At 41.8% G+C, this 16,082-nt stretch overlaps 1 protein-coding gene across 1 annotated transcript in view; it reads right to left on the bottom strand.

Moving 5' to 3' along the window:
* MYRFL (myelin regulatory factor-like) overlaps positions 1 to 16,082 on the bottom strand; it is a 145,427-nt gene that overhangs the window by 66,512 nt on the left and 62,833 nt on the right. Inside the window, exons 12-13 of the mRNA XM_012642037.1 lie at positions 10,284 to 10,392; positions 9,396 to 9,505 (exon numbers count right to left, since the gene is read on the bottom strand). Of these exons, the coding sequence (XP_012497491.1) occupies positions 9,396 to 9,505; positions 10,284 to 10,392 (219 nt within the window). The remainder of the gene's footprint in view (positions 1 to 9,395; positions 9,506 to 10,283; positions 10,393 to 16,082) is intronic.

Below are 16,082 nucleotides of genomic sequence, written 5' to 3'. Positions count from 1 at the left end.
ACCCAGGAATAAAAAAAAATAATAATAATAATAATTCTTATTAAGCACCTATGCTATGCTAGATGTTCTCCTAAGTGCAGGGATAAAACAATTATATAAAGCAAACAGGGTCCCTGCCCTCATAGAGCGTATTTTCTAGTTGGGGAGATTGGCCACCAACAGGTAAACCACAAATAAATAATATAGTTTTAAGTTGTGATTAGCACTAGGAAGAAAGTCAACAAGGCATTGAAATAGAAAATAATTGTCACTATCTTAAGCCATTGCCATAAAGTTGGTATATTAGTTTTATTTTTGAGAGTATTGAGAAAGAATAAAACAAGAGAGTCAAGTGAGAAGCTGTATTCTCATCCTGAAAAAGACCAAAAACAATTCACAGAGGAGAAACCTAAAGCTAACATGAGAAAGAGATGTGCAACTTTACTGCTAATCAGAGAAAGGCAAATTGAAACAATATGATGCCACTGTACTCAATCAGAATTGCAAAATTTAGAAAGTCTGATAATGTCAGGTGTTGATGAGGATATAGAGAAACAGCAAGTCTCATGAGCTTCTGTTACGAATTAGAACTGACCAACAATTAGGCAGTATTTGGTAAAATGAAGTCTGCATCCTCCACGCCACTCCTGCCGTGCATCCAGAGAGAACCTCCTGCCTCACCTGTCTCCTCCCACTTCTCTACTGGTCCTTTTCTCTCACTTGTTGACACTGTGCTCATGCCATGGTCTCCTCCTACTCCCACCCCAATTGCCTCAGCCCTCACAGTCCTCTTCTTCCTCTACAGGCCCAAACTGGATGTGTTCCTCAAGGTGTTGTTTTGGTCCTTTTTCTTCTCATTCTGTATGAATTCAAAAGCCCATAGTGCCAGGCAGGTGACAGGAAGCAGTGATGGGAGGGCCCATGAAACCCCTCCTAGGGGAGCCACCCCCAAGTCCCTGTCCCCAGACCTTCTGATATTTCAAGGGAGCCGGAAATCTGATATTTGTATGAAGATCTCCTAATTTTTAAACGTAGGCAACAAATTTGAAAGTTTTTAAAACACCATGAGGGGAAAAAAAATGTCTGCAAGCCAGGCTACGCTAGACCATAGGCTTCCAATCTGTGACCTACATCCACAATCTTTCCCTTCTTAATTAATATCTTCATCCATGGTGGCAGCATCCTCTCTAGCCCCACTGCTCTCCCAGGTTCCACACTCCCAGTCACCTTCCAGACATTTTCATCCGAACGTTCAGTTGACAGCAAATCAAAATTGAACTTATCTTTTCCCCAGAAAATTGCTTCTCCTTCAGACTTTCTTATGATAATAAAACCACTTCTCTTCCTTCCTTTGAGAGTCTACAACTCAGGCATTAACATAAATAAGTTCTTATCAGAGGTATCCACAATGTACCAGATACTGTAGTCTCTGACCTCACAGTCAGATTGTAGAACCTCACAGTCTAGAGAAGGAGATAGATAATGACAACACAATGTGATAAATGCTCTAGAAGATGTACTGTATATTCAGAAGCCTAAGGCAGTGTAGGAACCAGATCAACCAAGGCATCATGGAATTCATTAATTCATTCTACCAATATTTGTCGAATTCCTACAGTACACTAGGCCCTTGGGGTAAAAGCCCACAATAAAGTGTTGGAGAAATAGTTTTGAAAAATATGGATTTCTGTGCTCACACAACTATTCGGAGAGATTGGCAAAGAAGTAGGCAAATAAACAAGATAATTTCAGTTAGGGACAAATATTTTCCAGATGGCTAGGAACAAGCCTGCAGTTTGTTCACAGCGCAGAGGCCCGCCCCGCTGAGGGGGCGGAGGGTCTGCATCGGCCAGAGGGGCACCTTTTTCTAATTAGTGCAAAGACACTATACACCCTCACAGTGGCCCTGAATCTTACAAACAAAATGAAACCAAGTGATGCAGAGACTACTTTAGATGGACTGGTCAGGGGAAGGCCTCGGCAAGAGATGCAAAGGATGAGATTATCTAAAGAGAGAGTCTTTAGGGCAGAGAACACTCCACGGAACAGGCCGAGGGAGAAACGCACTTGGCAGGTGTTTGAGGAACTGAGAAAAGGGCTGGCGTGGGAGGGGCTCCCAAACAAGGGGTGCCTGTGAGTCTGCGTAGGGGAGCGATGGGAGCCCCTGGAGAGGGAGGGAAGGTAGCCGTCCAGGGAAACACGGGGCTTTTCAGAGGATATGCAGGAGTTTTCAGTGTGGAGCCATGACAGGGGCAAAGGCTTCCAAGTTGAGGACACGAACACGTTGTGCTCTGAAAGTGCCCAGCTTACTTGAGAAAAGGGAGAAGGTCGTTGTTCAGTCAGGCTGCACCGAAGGTGTCATGAGGTTGAGGGCTTGGTGTGGGTGTTAGGAAATGAGTTAGAAAGAGATTTGATCCAGATTGTGGGGCGTTGTAACACTTGGTCGCCAGTGAAGAGCCAAAGTGGGAAAGGGAGATCCTATGATCAGAGATTTGTTTTGTTTTGGTTTTTAAGGAAAATAATTCTATTGGTGCCTAGCGGGTCAGTTAGGAGGTCATTATCATAGGGAGAAAAATGGAAGGAATAAAGAGAAGAAGGAAGGGAACTGATATATAAGAGATATGCCAAAGCAAGAAAAAGAGGACTGGTGTCCAACTGGATATTGTGGATGAGAAAAAGGAAGGTTTGAGGGGCCGTCTGCCCTCCCTTGGCCACACCTTCAGTCCCCAACATCCTCCTTCGCTTGTCTCTCAAGTCCTTCCCTTCCTTTCCCCTGTGGGGCCCTGCCTCGCTCCCTCCTCTGGACTGATAGGAGCCACAGCTTCTCACAGTGTAACCTGGGGCTTTATTACTTGTGCAACTGTCTTATCAGCCCCTCTTAGGCTATAGACTACTTGAAGACGAGAACCAGGGGTTCCTTGCCATTGCATGATTCAAGCAGACATTTCCTGGCACATTATGATTGAAAAAAGTAGAATCAATGAGTCAAAAGTAGCTCCATACTAAGCCATAGTACAGTGGTTTACAGTATGCAATCTTAAAAAGAAAAAAATATGAACTGTCTAAGAAATAATTATTCACAAGACACCTCATTTTTACATAGGCTCAGTTGTGAATTGCTTTAAGGCAGTTCTTATATTTTATTGGATATGTTTTTCTTATACCAAGCACACCTGATAACAATGCTCAAGAAATGTATAACCACCTGCTGCCAAATGATCACAGAAACAAAGAGTTGCCAAGTGAAAAGATAGATGAACAAAGCAAAGGGGCCAAGCCCCCACTGGTCTGATGCAGGGTTAGTCCATGATACCCACAGCCTACGGGCCCCCCTTGCTCTCAGCATCACTCCTGAGCCCGTCCCTCCATCTCCCCATCACTGGGCCTTCACTGGGGCACACGGAAACCATGAAGAATTTATAAGAAGAAGCAAATTATCTCAAATCAGAGAAATTTATCTTGCAAAGTCATCTCTCCTGATAAAGGGAGAAAGAAAAAGTGCTTGTACCAACTTTGACAAAGATCACTAATCTCCAACTTTGGTTGGCTGCATGACCGTGTCTATAAAGATCCAGCCATTCTTTTTCCTATTTTGGCAACAAGTTGCAACACACATGTGGAAATGATAATGATATAGCAATCATGGACAGCAACATTTTGACATTTTCATAAGCATTTCTAGTTTCAATGAAAATTTATTTTTGAAAAGGATTAAGAGATGGGAGCAAAATGGAGTGAAGAATGGAGAGACTGTCCCTTAATCTAATCATCCCCAGTTACTACAGCACATGAAGCGTAGAAAGTCCTGGCAAAGTTCCTTAAAACAAGGAACCCTGGAGGTAGCAATCAAAGCCACCACACTGCCCACATGAAGGGGCAGGAGGCCAGGAAAGCAAGAGGCTCTCTGGACATTTTGCTTATTTTACAATTAACAACGAGCATGGGACAATAGTCCCTGCATTCTTAATGAGAAAGAATAAAGGAGATGCTCTGTGAAGCTCTTATCATGTAAAGGAGGGATAGTTCACAGTGTTGAGGGTTAAACTATTAGGTCATTAAATAGGAAATGTCCCATTTCAAATCAAAGTTTAGTTTATTATATCTCAAACAAGAAGCAGTACAATTAATCAAAGTATCTGCATAAACTATCGACGCAGTTTTGTCATCTTAACAGTAGGTTGTTTGTGCCAGCAGCAAAGAAGCCTGGAGAGTGAGTACTCACGAAATCACAAAAGGCATTTTCCACAGCTTGTTGAGAATTGAATACTTTTCCTTGCAAGAAGTGGTCCAAGGGCTGGAAGAAGTGGTAGTCAGTTGGTGCAAGGTCTGGTGGATATGGTGGATGACAGAGAGTTTCCAAGTTCAGCTTATGTAGTTTGAGCAGCATTGTTTGTGCAATATGTGGCCAAGCAATATCTTGCAAGATGACTGGCCTATCTCTATTAACCAATCTTGGCTGTTTAATTGCAAGTATGCTCATTATTTTGTCCAGCTGGTTGCAGTAGACATCCACTGTAATCGACTGACCAGATTTCATGAAGCTGTAGTGGATCATACCAGTGCTGGACCTCCAAACAAACACCATTAGCTTTTTGGATGAATGTTCAGATTTAGGCTGTGTTTCCACACTTCATCTTTATCCAACCATTGTGCCGAACACTTCTGGTTATCAAAAAGAATCCAGGTTTCGTCACATGTAACAATATGGTATAGAAATGGATTCGCCTTTATGTTGTGATGGCAAAGAAAGGCAAGCTTTGAGACAATTTGTCTTCTGACACGCGTTTAATTCATGCGGAACCCATCTATCCAGCTTCTTTACCTTGCCCATTTGTTTCAAATGTCCAATGTTGTTGGAATAGTAATAGAAACATCAAACCTTGCTGCCAATTCACACTTGGCTGACATGAATTTACTTCCACTACAGCTTTCTGTTCAATATTATCCACCTTGGTCTCAGGTCACCCAAGTAGTTCATTTTCAAGATTAAAATCACCAGAACAGAACTTCTCAAACCATTGATGCACTGTGTGTTCATTAGCCACATCCTTCCCAAATCACTTCATTGATATTTTGAGCTGTCTGCACTGCATTGGTTCCACAATGGAACTCATATTCAAAAATAACACGAATTTTTTACTTATCCATGTTTTCACAAAAATTGCTCTAAAAAAACTTTGAAAGATAATAACAATCCAAACCATGCATTTGAAAGAATGAGGATGTATCTTCACAATAAAAATAAAACAAGATGTGTCAAAGTGAAATGTCAGAGATATCAACTGTCAAAATTAGCACTTAAGGAAATTGGACATTTCATACTTAATAACCTAATAGGAAATGAAGTCCATCTCAGAAGTGAGCCAAGGAATACTCAGATAAGGAGTGTTCCTGAGTGGTAATGTGTAGGTAATGTCTGTGTAGGTAATGTCTTCCTAGGGCCTTATGACTGTCATTATTCAGCCAATAATTATTCCTCCTTGTTTTCCCCAGCTTCTTCCCATTTTCCAGTTGAGTTGAGCGGGGTCAGTTGACACTTTTAGCAACAGGAGTTCCAGGAGTCACCCTCCTTCTAGGAGAGGCTGCAACCCAAGCTCATTCCCAGGAAGGCAAAGTCAGAGCTCTCAGAAAGTAGGAGGTGGCATTCCTAATAAAGGCAGCCGGGTTCATGTGTCACCTGAGGAGACACATGAAGGCTGATGATGCAGCCTTCTACTGCATCATCAGAGCTGGAAGATGTTCACCTGCTTTTGGTGTTAACAGATTCTGGAAGTGAGTGTGGCCTTAGTGACATCTCCATAGATTGTATCACTAGGAGGTCCTATTACTTTCCATTCAGGACTCCTGTCAGTTTTACTTATTTATAAACTGAATGCTGCCTTGGCAGAGTTTTCTCCTCCGGTGACACATGAACCCGGCTGCCTTTATTAGGAATGCCACCTCCAACTTTCCCAGAGCTCTGACTTTGCCTTCCTGGGAATGAGCTTGGGTTGTAGCCTCTCCTAGAAGGAGGGTGACCCTTGGAACTCCTGTTGCTAAAAGTGTCAACTGTCCCCGCTCAACTCAACTGAAAAATGGGAAGAAGCTGGGGAAAACAGGGAGGAATAATTATTTGGCTGAATAATGACAGTCATAAGGCCCTAGGAAGACATTATTTACACAGACATTACCTACACATTATCATTCAGGAACACTCCTTTTCTGAGTGTTTTAGCAGAGGGCCACATCAAGAAGTGATACAGCTGCTACCAGATGGGTAACCCCAAGACCCCCACCTTGGAAGCCTGGTGATACACTTCAAAGGCTGCACTCTGAGACTGACAGCTGTGCCTACATTCCTTTCCTCTTACTATAGAAGGCTTATGAAAATGCAAGAAAGTGAAGGTGACTTTATTATACAAATACCTCCGAATATAATCCCTATTTTATTTTTTAAGTAAATTATTAAAAATTTTCAGTACTTTATTATTAGAAATAAATTTCTCAGAAAAATAGCAAGAAACAAAGTCAACACACAAAAATCAGTTGCATTTCTATACACTAACAATGAACAATCTGAAAAAGGAATTATGAAAACAATTCCATTTATAATAGCATCAAAAAGAATAAATTACTTATGAATTAAGTTAACCAAGGTGGTTAAAGATTTTTACTGTGAAAACTACAAAATATTGCTGAAAGAAAGTAAATAAGGCATAAATAAGTGGAAACATATCCCAAGTTCATGGATTGGAAGACTTAATATTGTTACAATGTTAATACTACCCAAACTGATCTACAGATTCAATGTAATCCCTATCAAAATCCCAATGTTGGTTTTTGCAGAAATAGAAAAACCCATCCTAAAATTCATGTAGAATATCAAGGTCCCCTGAATAGTTAAGAAATCTTAAAAAAAAAAAAAATGAACAAAGCTTGAGCACTCACACTTCCTGATTTCAAAACTTACTACAAAGATACAGTAATCAAAACAGTGTGGTGCTGGCATAAAAACAGACACATGTCTAGTCTCCATCTAAGCTTCCCCCTCCCAAAAAACAACGACAACAACAACAAATAAAAGACAGAAAAATAGACCAATGGAATAGAATGAAGAGCCCAGAAATAAACTCTCAGATATATGGTCAAATGATTTTTGACAAGAGTGCCAAGATCATTCAATGGGGCAAGTACAGTCTTTTTCAATAAATGGTGCTGGGAAAACTGGATATCCACATGCAAAAAGATGAAGCTGGACTCTTACCTAACACCATAATCAAAAATCAATTCAAAATGGATCAAAAACCTAAATTTAAGACACAAAGCACACAAAGAGATGGTCAATATCACTAATCATCAGGGAAATGTGAATCAAAATTATTAATACAATGAAATACCACCTCACACCCATTAGGATGGCTACTATAGGGAAAAAAAAAGAAAAGAAAAAGAAAAAGTGAGGATATAGAGAAATTGGAAGCCTTGGGCGCTGTTGGTGGAACATAAAATAATACAGTCACAGTGGAAAACAGTATAGCGGTTCCTCAAAAAATTAAAAATAGAATTATCTTATGCTCCAGCAATTCCACTTCTGGGTATATACCTCAAAATCTTGAAAACAGGGCCTTGAAGAGATATTTGTACACTTACACTCATAGCAACATTATTCACAATGGCTAACTCATGGAAGCAACCCAAGTGTCCATCAATAGATGAATGGATAAGCAAAATGTGGAATATACATACAATGAAACATTATTCAGCCTTAAAAAGGAAAGAAACTTTAACACATGCTGCAACATGGATGAACCTTGAGGATGTCATGCAACGTGAAATAAGCCGGTCACAAAAAAGACAAATACTGTATGATTTCACTTATATGAGGTATTTAGAGTAGTCAAAATCATAGAGAAAGTAGAAGTGTGGCTGCCAAGGGCTGGGGAAAGGTGGGTAATGGAAGTTATTGTTTAATGGGTAGAGAGTTTCAGTTTTACAAGAAGAAAAGAGTTCTGGAGATGGGTAGTGGTGGTAGCTGTACAACATTGTGAATGTATCCGACACTATTGAGCTGTACACTTAGAAACATTAAAATTTTATGTTTTGTATATTTTACCACAATAATAAAATTGAGGAATAAATATATAAATAAACTTCTCATGATATACCTCTCAAGTGAAGTGCTAGCCTAGATCTGGAAGAAAGACTGAAGAATTTCTTCTATTCAAGAGGTGTTCCTGGGAAGCAGAGTATAATAAATCAAACTTTGCCACTTGGCTCTGCAGCCCAGGGCTGAACAAGCCTCCCAGACCCCCGTTACCTAACTGTTGTGGTACAAGAGCTTGCAGGTAGAAGATGGTGGAGGGGCCTGACATGAAAAGGCACACTCTACTTTGCTACTCCAAGTACGGCTTGTGACCAGCGGAGTTGGCAAGATTGGCATCACCTGGAGGCGGGTTAGAACTGCAGAATCTCTGGTCTCACCTCGTTCTTGCCAAACCAGAATCTGCATTTTAATCATATCCCCAGTGATGTGTGTGTGCTTCGAAGTTTGGGAAGACAAATTATAAAGCAGTCTCCACTCAAACATCTCTCCCCGTGCCTGCAAAATCCCTGTGTCAACTGGTCTTTCCTCCTGGCATCAGATGTAATAATGCAATGTAAAGCAAATCAGCAGCAGAGCAGATTTGCAAACCTTGCAAAAGATGCAGGATTTCACAGAATTGATATACGTGGTAGCAGGGAACTATTCACATCACACACACAGCATTGACAAGCGAGGAACTGGCAGATTTAGACCTGTTACCAAGTGAAGAGAAGCTAATCTACAGTCATGGTGAGGCTCCTTCAAAAGAGAATGATTTGAATATCAAAGAATTAAGACAGGCCCTTGGGAAAAAATTATGAGGCCCGTGAATATCTTTGTAAGAAATGCCCCACTTTATGATTATACTGTAGAAGTCAAATGTAAGGTTTTATCAAAAAACTATTCTCAAAAAAATTTAACACTTCGTTCAATCTTTAATCATTCTAGGAAGGAGCACATTGTATAATTATAATTTAAGTTATGTTATCAAAATAAGATACATTTTCATAGGTTTTAATTTCATTTTTAAAGATGAAGTCTAATCAAAATTTCTTGTCAGTATTTATCATGATGTTCGGCCCTTGTTTAAGTGCATTCCTGCTAAGTGGACTTTCCCAGTCAATGCCAGTTTTCCTCCAGCAAGACCTGCTCAACTCGAATTCTTTCTATTGCGTATTCCTTTTTCTTCTTCACTTACAGGACTTCTTTTTGATGCCTATGACCAGTGTGAGATAATTGATACCAGCTCACCCCATGGCTCAGTGGTTAGATGTTTCAGCCCGTTGCACTCTCACAGAACGGGGTCCATCAGTGGGGTGATAGGTACAGCAGTGGACATCTACTCAGTGATTACCTTATCGACCATGAGGAAGTTCTCCAGCTTCTCTCCATTTTCACAGGTGACATCACCAACCTCTCTCACGGCTCTGGGCAGGATCTCTTGCACCTCCTGGGCAATCATTCCTGCGTAAAAAACACTCCGACAGGTTTAATCAAAGACCTTCCAGGAGAAAAACCTCATAGGCCCACATCAGGATGGATCACTGACAGCCACATTTGAAAATAGATACTCATCCCTTTTAAGCTTTTGCTTTGATCTACAATGCATTTGCAAGGAAGGAATTTTGAGCCAAAAACAACTATAGGATTAAAAGTGGGAGTATCATTTTCTGTGTGGTTTTTTTTTTTTTTTTTGAGACTCCGGGCCAAATGTTGGAATGAGTGAGTAAATACCTCAAAATCCCTGTACATAGGAGTAAGGGTGGGGTGTTAGCTTGATTTCCTTTCTTTTCCTTATAAGTGTCCTTTGCCCTTAAATATTCCTTCTTTAGGATTCCTGGATTGCAGTATAAACATCATCTTGCTTACCTCTCCTCTTACTAGACTTGCCTACCTTGCTACCATCTCTCTCCATCACAGGATGCCCAAGACTGCTCCTCATATAGGTTAAGCTGTCATCTGCCCCTGAACACTTATCCCATGAGCAAAAGGACTCCAGTGAAAAGAAACTATATATCCAAAATCCGCCATCTGCAGCTTGGGGTGCAGGAGTGGGGGTGTGGAGTAAAGATGAAACAGAAATTCTTTAACCTTTCTGTTCTTGTGACTGTGAGTTTCACAGAGAACCAGTTAGACCAACATGGTGTTGTCAAATGCCATAGCACACTACCTCAGAATAAAGAGGGAATTAAAATTTTAATAGTTGACAATACAAAATTAAAAAGGGAATGTGTGTCTGTACCTGTTTGATGGGCAGTGTTTATTCCCATCGCAGATGCAAATTCAGGTTTGTAGTCATATTCAACAATTCTCATTCGGGCTATTCTTCTCAGCTGTTCATTTGTGTCAACCTAATTTAATTAAAGAAGAGAGATTTCACCCACTTGGATATTTGCTATTCAAATCAATGCTCAGACTGACCCAGAGACATCATTGAATTGCTTCTGGACATTTTGCTGGGGATAATTTCTTTAAGCAGATCACAAACCGGGGTTACCCAACTGCTGGTCCTTCAGGACCCACTCCACTCCCTTCTATGAAGCTCTCTCCCCCAGCCCACCCTGGTCAGCAGGGCATCCTCCTCTGAAATCACTGCTCTTAGGTTGTTAAAAGCCTTTCCAACTGTCACTGAAGTTTTCAAACAAATTTCACTGGGTCCCAGGAAAATGATAATAAGACAATAAAGTGAATTTTCCCTAAAGCTAAATGTGTTTGATCCACATAAGAGGATTAAAGGAGTTCCCTTTAATTTGAGGGGTTTTTTAATAAATTGATGGTAATAACAGAATTAATTCTTTTTAATTTTATCTGACAAGTAAAAAGTTGGCAACCCTTTGTGGGTCCCCCAAATTTTCTTTTAGAATACAATTGGATTATGAAACCAGCGGGGTCTCGGTAATTAAAAATATACTACCTGGGCATTCATCCTGTGTTAGAGGAACCAAAAATGCTTCTTCTTGTTTTTTTAAGAAAACCGCTGTCGTGACTCTCAACTCCTCCCTGACCCGCTCCATGACAGGCGGGAAAGCCCCCCACCATCATGCAGGGTTCTCAGTCCTTCACTAGTTTCACTGGTTGTAAAGAAGGTGGCTTGGTGATTAATTGGCTGGATGGACTATCTTTCCTTCAGATGCTAATTCACGAATATAACTTTGAGCTCACTGTTAACAAAAGCATAGTTCAATTCATTCACTTTTTTTTTTTTATTTGACTAACATTTACCAATCACCTTCAACATACCATGTACTACTAAGTGGCGGGACTTAAAAAATGATTGCCTTTTAAAAGACTGTGGTCTAGACAGGAGGTCAAACACAACACAAATGGTTATATTACAATGTAAGAAACGCAGGGCAATGATGGAATTATGAACAAAGAACCATGGCAGCTCTGAGGACGTACATAAAATATTCTTAGTGGAGCATAAAGGAAGACGTCCCAGAGACGGGGAAGCCCAACTGAGACCTGGGCTTATTCCACCTCCTCAAACATGCTCTGCTCCTTTCACTTCAGGGCTTTTACACACACGTTTTCCCTGAGTCAAAAGCTCTTCCTTCCCACTCCCCTACCTTCGCCTCCCCCAATTTAAACATCCCTCCCTCACAGAAGTGTTGCTTGATCACCAAGACTAGGAAGGATCCCTCTGCTTCATGTGCTCACAGCGCTTGCTCATCACACTTATCAGGCAACTAACGGTGTCGATTTCATTCTCTGCCTTCACCTAGAGGGTATGCACTCCATGAAAGCAAGGACATATATGAGGCTACAGTTTTCTGTTCATCAGCATATCACCGGTTTTCTAGTGCAATTCCTTGCATGTGATAGGTATTCAACTAATAGTTATTAAATACATTGATAACTTTAAGACAGGCGTTAGGGAAAGATGTAGGGTAGAGAGGGAGGTGGAAAGGATGAGACCAAGACAGGAATGCTAGACAGGGAGAGCACTAGGAACTAAACCCCAAGGCAGCAGATCCCCTGCCGACATCTGCACAACCAAGACAGAGTTCGGAGTTGCTAGACTGTGAAGGTTAAAGCCAGAGCAGGGAGGACCTCGCAGGCCATGCTAGAAAGGACCGGTTGCAATCTCTTATCGCCCTGTGCATATATCCATCACAGTGAGCTCCTTCGCTCATTCAACAAATATTTATTGAGTAGCTACTATATGCCAGATGCTGTCTCCTAGGCACTGGAGATTCAATGAGTATTTCTTATTTGGACTTAAATTTTGGTAAAAGTTCCATTCCTGAGGTTATGGTTTGTGTCATACTCCTTTCAGGACCTGCACAGTGCAGATCAAAGTGTCTGACATATCATAGGCACCCAAAATCTGCAACAGAAAAAAAAAAAAAAGGAAGAACGAAGGTAAGAAATGGCAGGCCAATTCCTGACACTAACAGAATTGAAGAAAGGGAGTCTGTCAGGAGCCAGCCTGGACTGGCCTTGCACTGCCAGTTCCTCACCCGCTAGGCCCCTGGCAGTCCTGCACCCACTTCCCATTGTCCCCTTAGCTCCTGCCCAGCCTGCATGAGCTCCCACTGGAGAACAAAGTAGAGGCAGCGTCAGTTCCTTTGTTGCAGACAGAAAGCAGAGGAGGGTGTGCCCTCTTCCTGGCTGTCCAGGCTACAAAGAGGGAAAACCGACCCTGGTTTCTACGTTGGATCCTTAAATGCATTTTCCCAAAGACATGTCACTAAGCATAGCAGCTAGTGTCTCTAGTACTATTACCATTGTCCTTTAGAAGATTTTTGGCCAAAGAAAATTTTGAGGGTTAAACACTTTATATGACAATGTTCCTCAAAGAAAATACCCCTCCAAATTCTAACGTTGACTTTTAGACTTCCCAAAGCTAAATGTCAACAGTCTGTCTGCATGTTCCCTCTGTGTACACTTGGCCTGGGGAAGCCCTTGAGGCAAGGGCTGTGTCTTCTGTGAATCCTCCTCCGCAACTCCGCACAGACCAGCGCTTAACTGCCACACCTCGCTCATCAACGTCTGTTGGGTAAGAAGCTAGAAACTGAATTTGAGTGTCTGATTTGACCTTGCCCACTGGCAGTTTTGGAAAGTTTTGGCCATGAATGCAAACGGCCATCATCTTCATGCAGCCTCACGCCCAAGGTTTCTATATCACTAACTCAAGAATTGCACCACAGAGAACACCTCCCAGTCCACGGGACTCAGTTTGTTCAGAGAAAGCAATCTCGCTGTCCTTCCGTCACCTGGTTGTGGCCCACAGACCCGCCTCAGTCAGGCGTCAGGAGCAGCGCCAGTGACAGCTGCTCACCCTGGGCTGAGGAACTTCTGCATTTGGTTCACGGCCCTGAGGAAGACTTTGCATGTTAGACCGTCTCAAGCTCGTCACATGTCCACTTGTGTCTTCAACTAGCACACGGCTGGTGCAGTTAAGAGAAAAACAAAACCACCTTTGAGCATTTGCTCTTAACTGATTTTCTTTTTTTTTCTTTTTTTTTCTTTTCTGGCCTTTATTTTTAAGTCTCTTGCTGCCTTTTTCAGTTTTCACCACAGAATTTGACTAATGCATTCAACTCTCAACTTCCTCCTGTTTGTTTTTTTTGCATTGGCATCGACACTCTTCATGTGCCCTGGGTGTTCAGCATGCCCTTTCCACCCTAATTTTGCTCAGTGTCCACCATCAGAGCTGCATCTCCTTCTCCAGCCTACAGTTGCGTCAGTAGATGCAATGCTGCTGTCTGGGCAAGTTGAGCTGCTCCTCACTTGGGCCGACCTCATCTGCGCAGAGCCTCAGTTGCACAGCTTTCAATCGTATCTGCGTCATCTTCTCTGTGTCTTGGATCTGTGTCCCTATGAGCACCAAAGATCTCCTCCACCCGGACTCAACAGACACTCATGTGCTTAATAGCCACAAAGCAACCTGTGTTCCCTTGAGCAAGGAGACACACGGTCAGGGCAAGGCATCAGCCTATATTCACTTTCCTTGACTGTAGGACTAGGCAACATACTTGGCAACTACATTTTGCAACAGCTCGTCCGAAAACCAGCTTCAGGTAACATGCATCCTTAAAGAATGAGAAATTGCCTCCAGTTCTATGCATGCAATCAAATCAACCAAAGGTCAGATTCCCAGAATATTTGGAAGACTGGCTCTCTTTTTAAAAGTTGGAAAAACTGAGTCAGGGCAGGGTGAAGATAAATGGCAGATGGGACAGACAAGATTTCTAGGAATATATATTTCATAAATATAGGTAAACCAGGCTGGACTCATGCCTGTGACCCCAGCGCTCTGGGAGGCCAAAGTGGGAGGATCACTTAAGACCAGGAGTTCAAGACTAGCTTGAGCAACATAGTGAGATCCCAGTACTACAAAAAAAAAATTAAAATTTAACTGGGTGCAGTGGCTCATGCCTATAGTCCCAGCTACTGAGGAGGCTGAGGTAAGAGAATCACCTGAGCCCAGGTGTTCGAGGCTGCAGTGAGCTATGGTCGTGCCACTGCACTCCAGCCCAGGCAACAGAGCAAGACCCTGTCTCAAAAAAAAAGTGAATAGACCTATTAAGAACAAATATATTAATATGAAATAATTTAAGAAATTAATTACATACAATTTTCATTATGTACAAGTAAAAAACAATATCTATTTGCTGAGCCTTGTACAGCTAAAAAATGCTTCACATATATGAGCTTTGAAAAATCCCTTAACATGGGTAAAATGAATATAAGCATTCCCTGTTCACAGACAACAAAACAGAGGCATAAAACGTCTCTGGGCCACAGTTCTTGGGCTGGTGGTTGCCAGAGCCAGGACTAAACTTCTAGCCTTCTAACCACAGACTGGGATTCTCTTTATTCCATCATGTTGCTGTGAGCAAGAAGATACAGAAGTTTCATATTTAAGGCTTAGATTGGGGTGACATTTCATTTATATGGAGAAGGCTTCCTAGAAAAGATCTGAGAAGTTCTAAAGAAGCTGGTTATTTTAATGCAATATATTTTCTTCAAACAAAAGAGCAGTATCTGAAGACTTTTGGTAAATGAAGTTCTGCGTTAAGCGTGGTGGTAGCAGGAGGGATTGTAGAGGATTTTCCCTTCCTGTTCTATTCCATTTACTTTTTAAGAAGACTTGGTGGGGAACTGTATAGCCAATTGCAGAGATAAATTTGAGTTGATGTGATCTGAAATGCAGACTGTTTCTCTCTGTCTCTGAAATTCAAAGGCATGCTATCTAGGACCAATATCTGGAAATGTATGTGAGAACACTCTAGCTCTGAGTTCCCATTTGGCTAGTAGGTCACAGCTCTTCTAACAGGAACCGCAGCTTCACAATCAGCATAAAAGTCCACAGTGACAGCCACCCTTTGGAATCCTCTCGGCAAAGGAGGACGTTCCTTGGCTGGTTTAGAAAAAGGAGTGCAGATTTGCACTGGGAAAGGAATGCAGTCTGGAGGAAGAGCCAATGATTAACAGATGAGATCTCCTATTAGCTGAAAAGGAATAAGGAAAGGAGGGGAAAGGAGGTTTAAAAACACAATTCTGCCGCAGCCTCAAAAAATGCTTAGAAGTTTAAAGGGAGGGAAGGGCATGCCTTTAACCCGCATTTGGGTGCGGCAAAGACATAAAGTGTAACTATAATGTTCGTACCCTCACAAAACCCTGGGGAAAAAAAAATGCTTAGAAGTAGTATGAGTGAGATGGGGAAGAAGTGGCAGAAGCAATAAAGGGGAAACAGAATTAAATGGTGGAAGAATTGGAACCAAGACTGGCCTGGCCAATGAATTCGAATTTTAATCCTAATCCCTTTGGTCTACACAGCAGTTGTAACTTTCCAAGATGATTCAGTACTTACTATCTCAACTGGTTAAAAAATAGAAAAGACTCAAGGATGTCAGGCAGGCAGGTGTCACTTCCATTTTACAGAAGACACTGAGTTCGGCGAGATAGAGCATTTTATTTGGGGAGAGCCCAGAGCGGAGGAGCAGTCAGTCTCCTGATATCTAGGCCTGATTTCTGATTCCCACCAGCTGACCGTCTCTCCACAGAGGGACGTGGTCTTCCCCTGGGACCT

Source organism: Propithecus coquereli, unplaced genomic scaffold (assembly GCF_000956105.1).
Source record: "Propithecus coquereli isolate 6110/MARCELLA unplaced genomic scaffold, Pcoq_1.0 Scaffold172, whole genome shotgun sequence".
Classification (NCBI taxonomy): Eukaryota; Metazoa; Chordata; class Mammalia; order Primates; family Indriidae; genus Propithecus; species Propithecus coquereli.
Note: the sequence above shows the minus strand (reverse complement) of the source record. Positions and strands in the feature narration are given on the sequence as shown.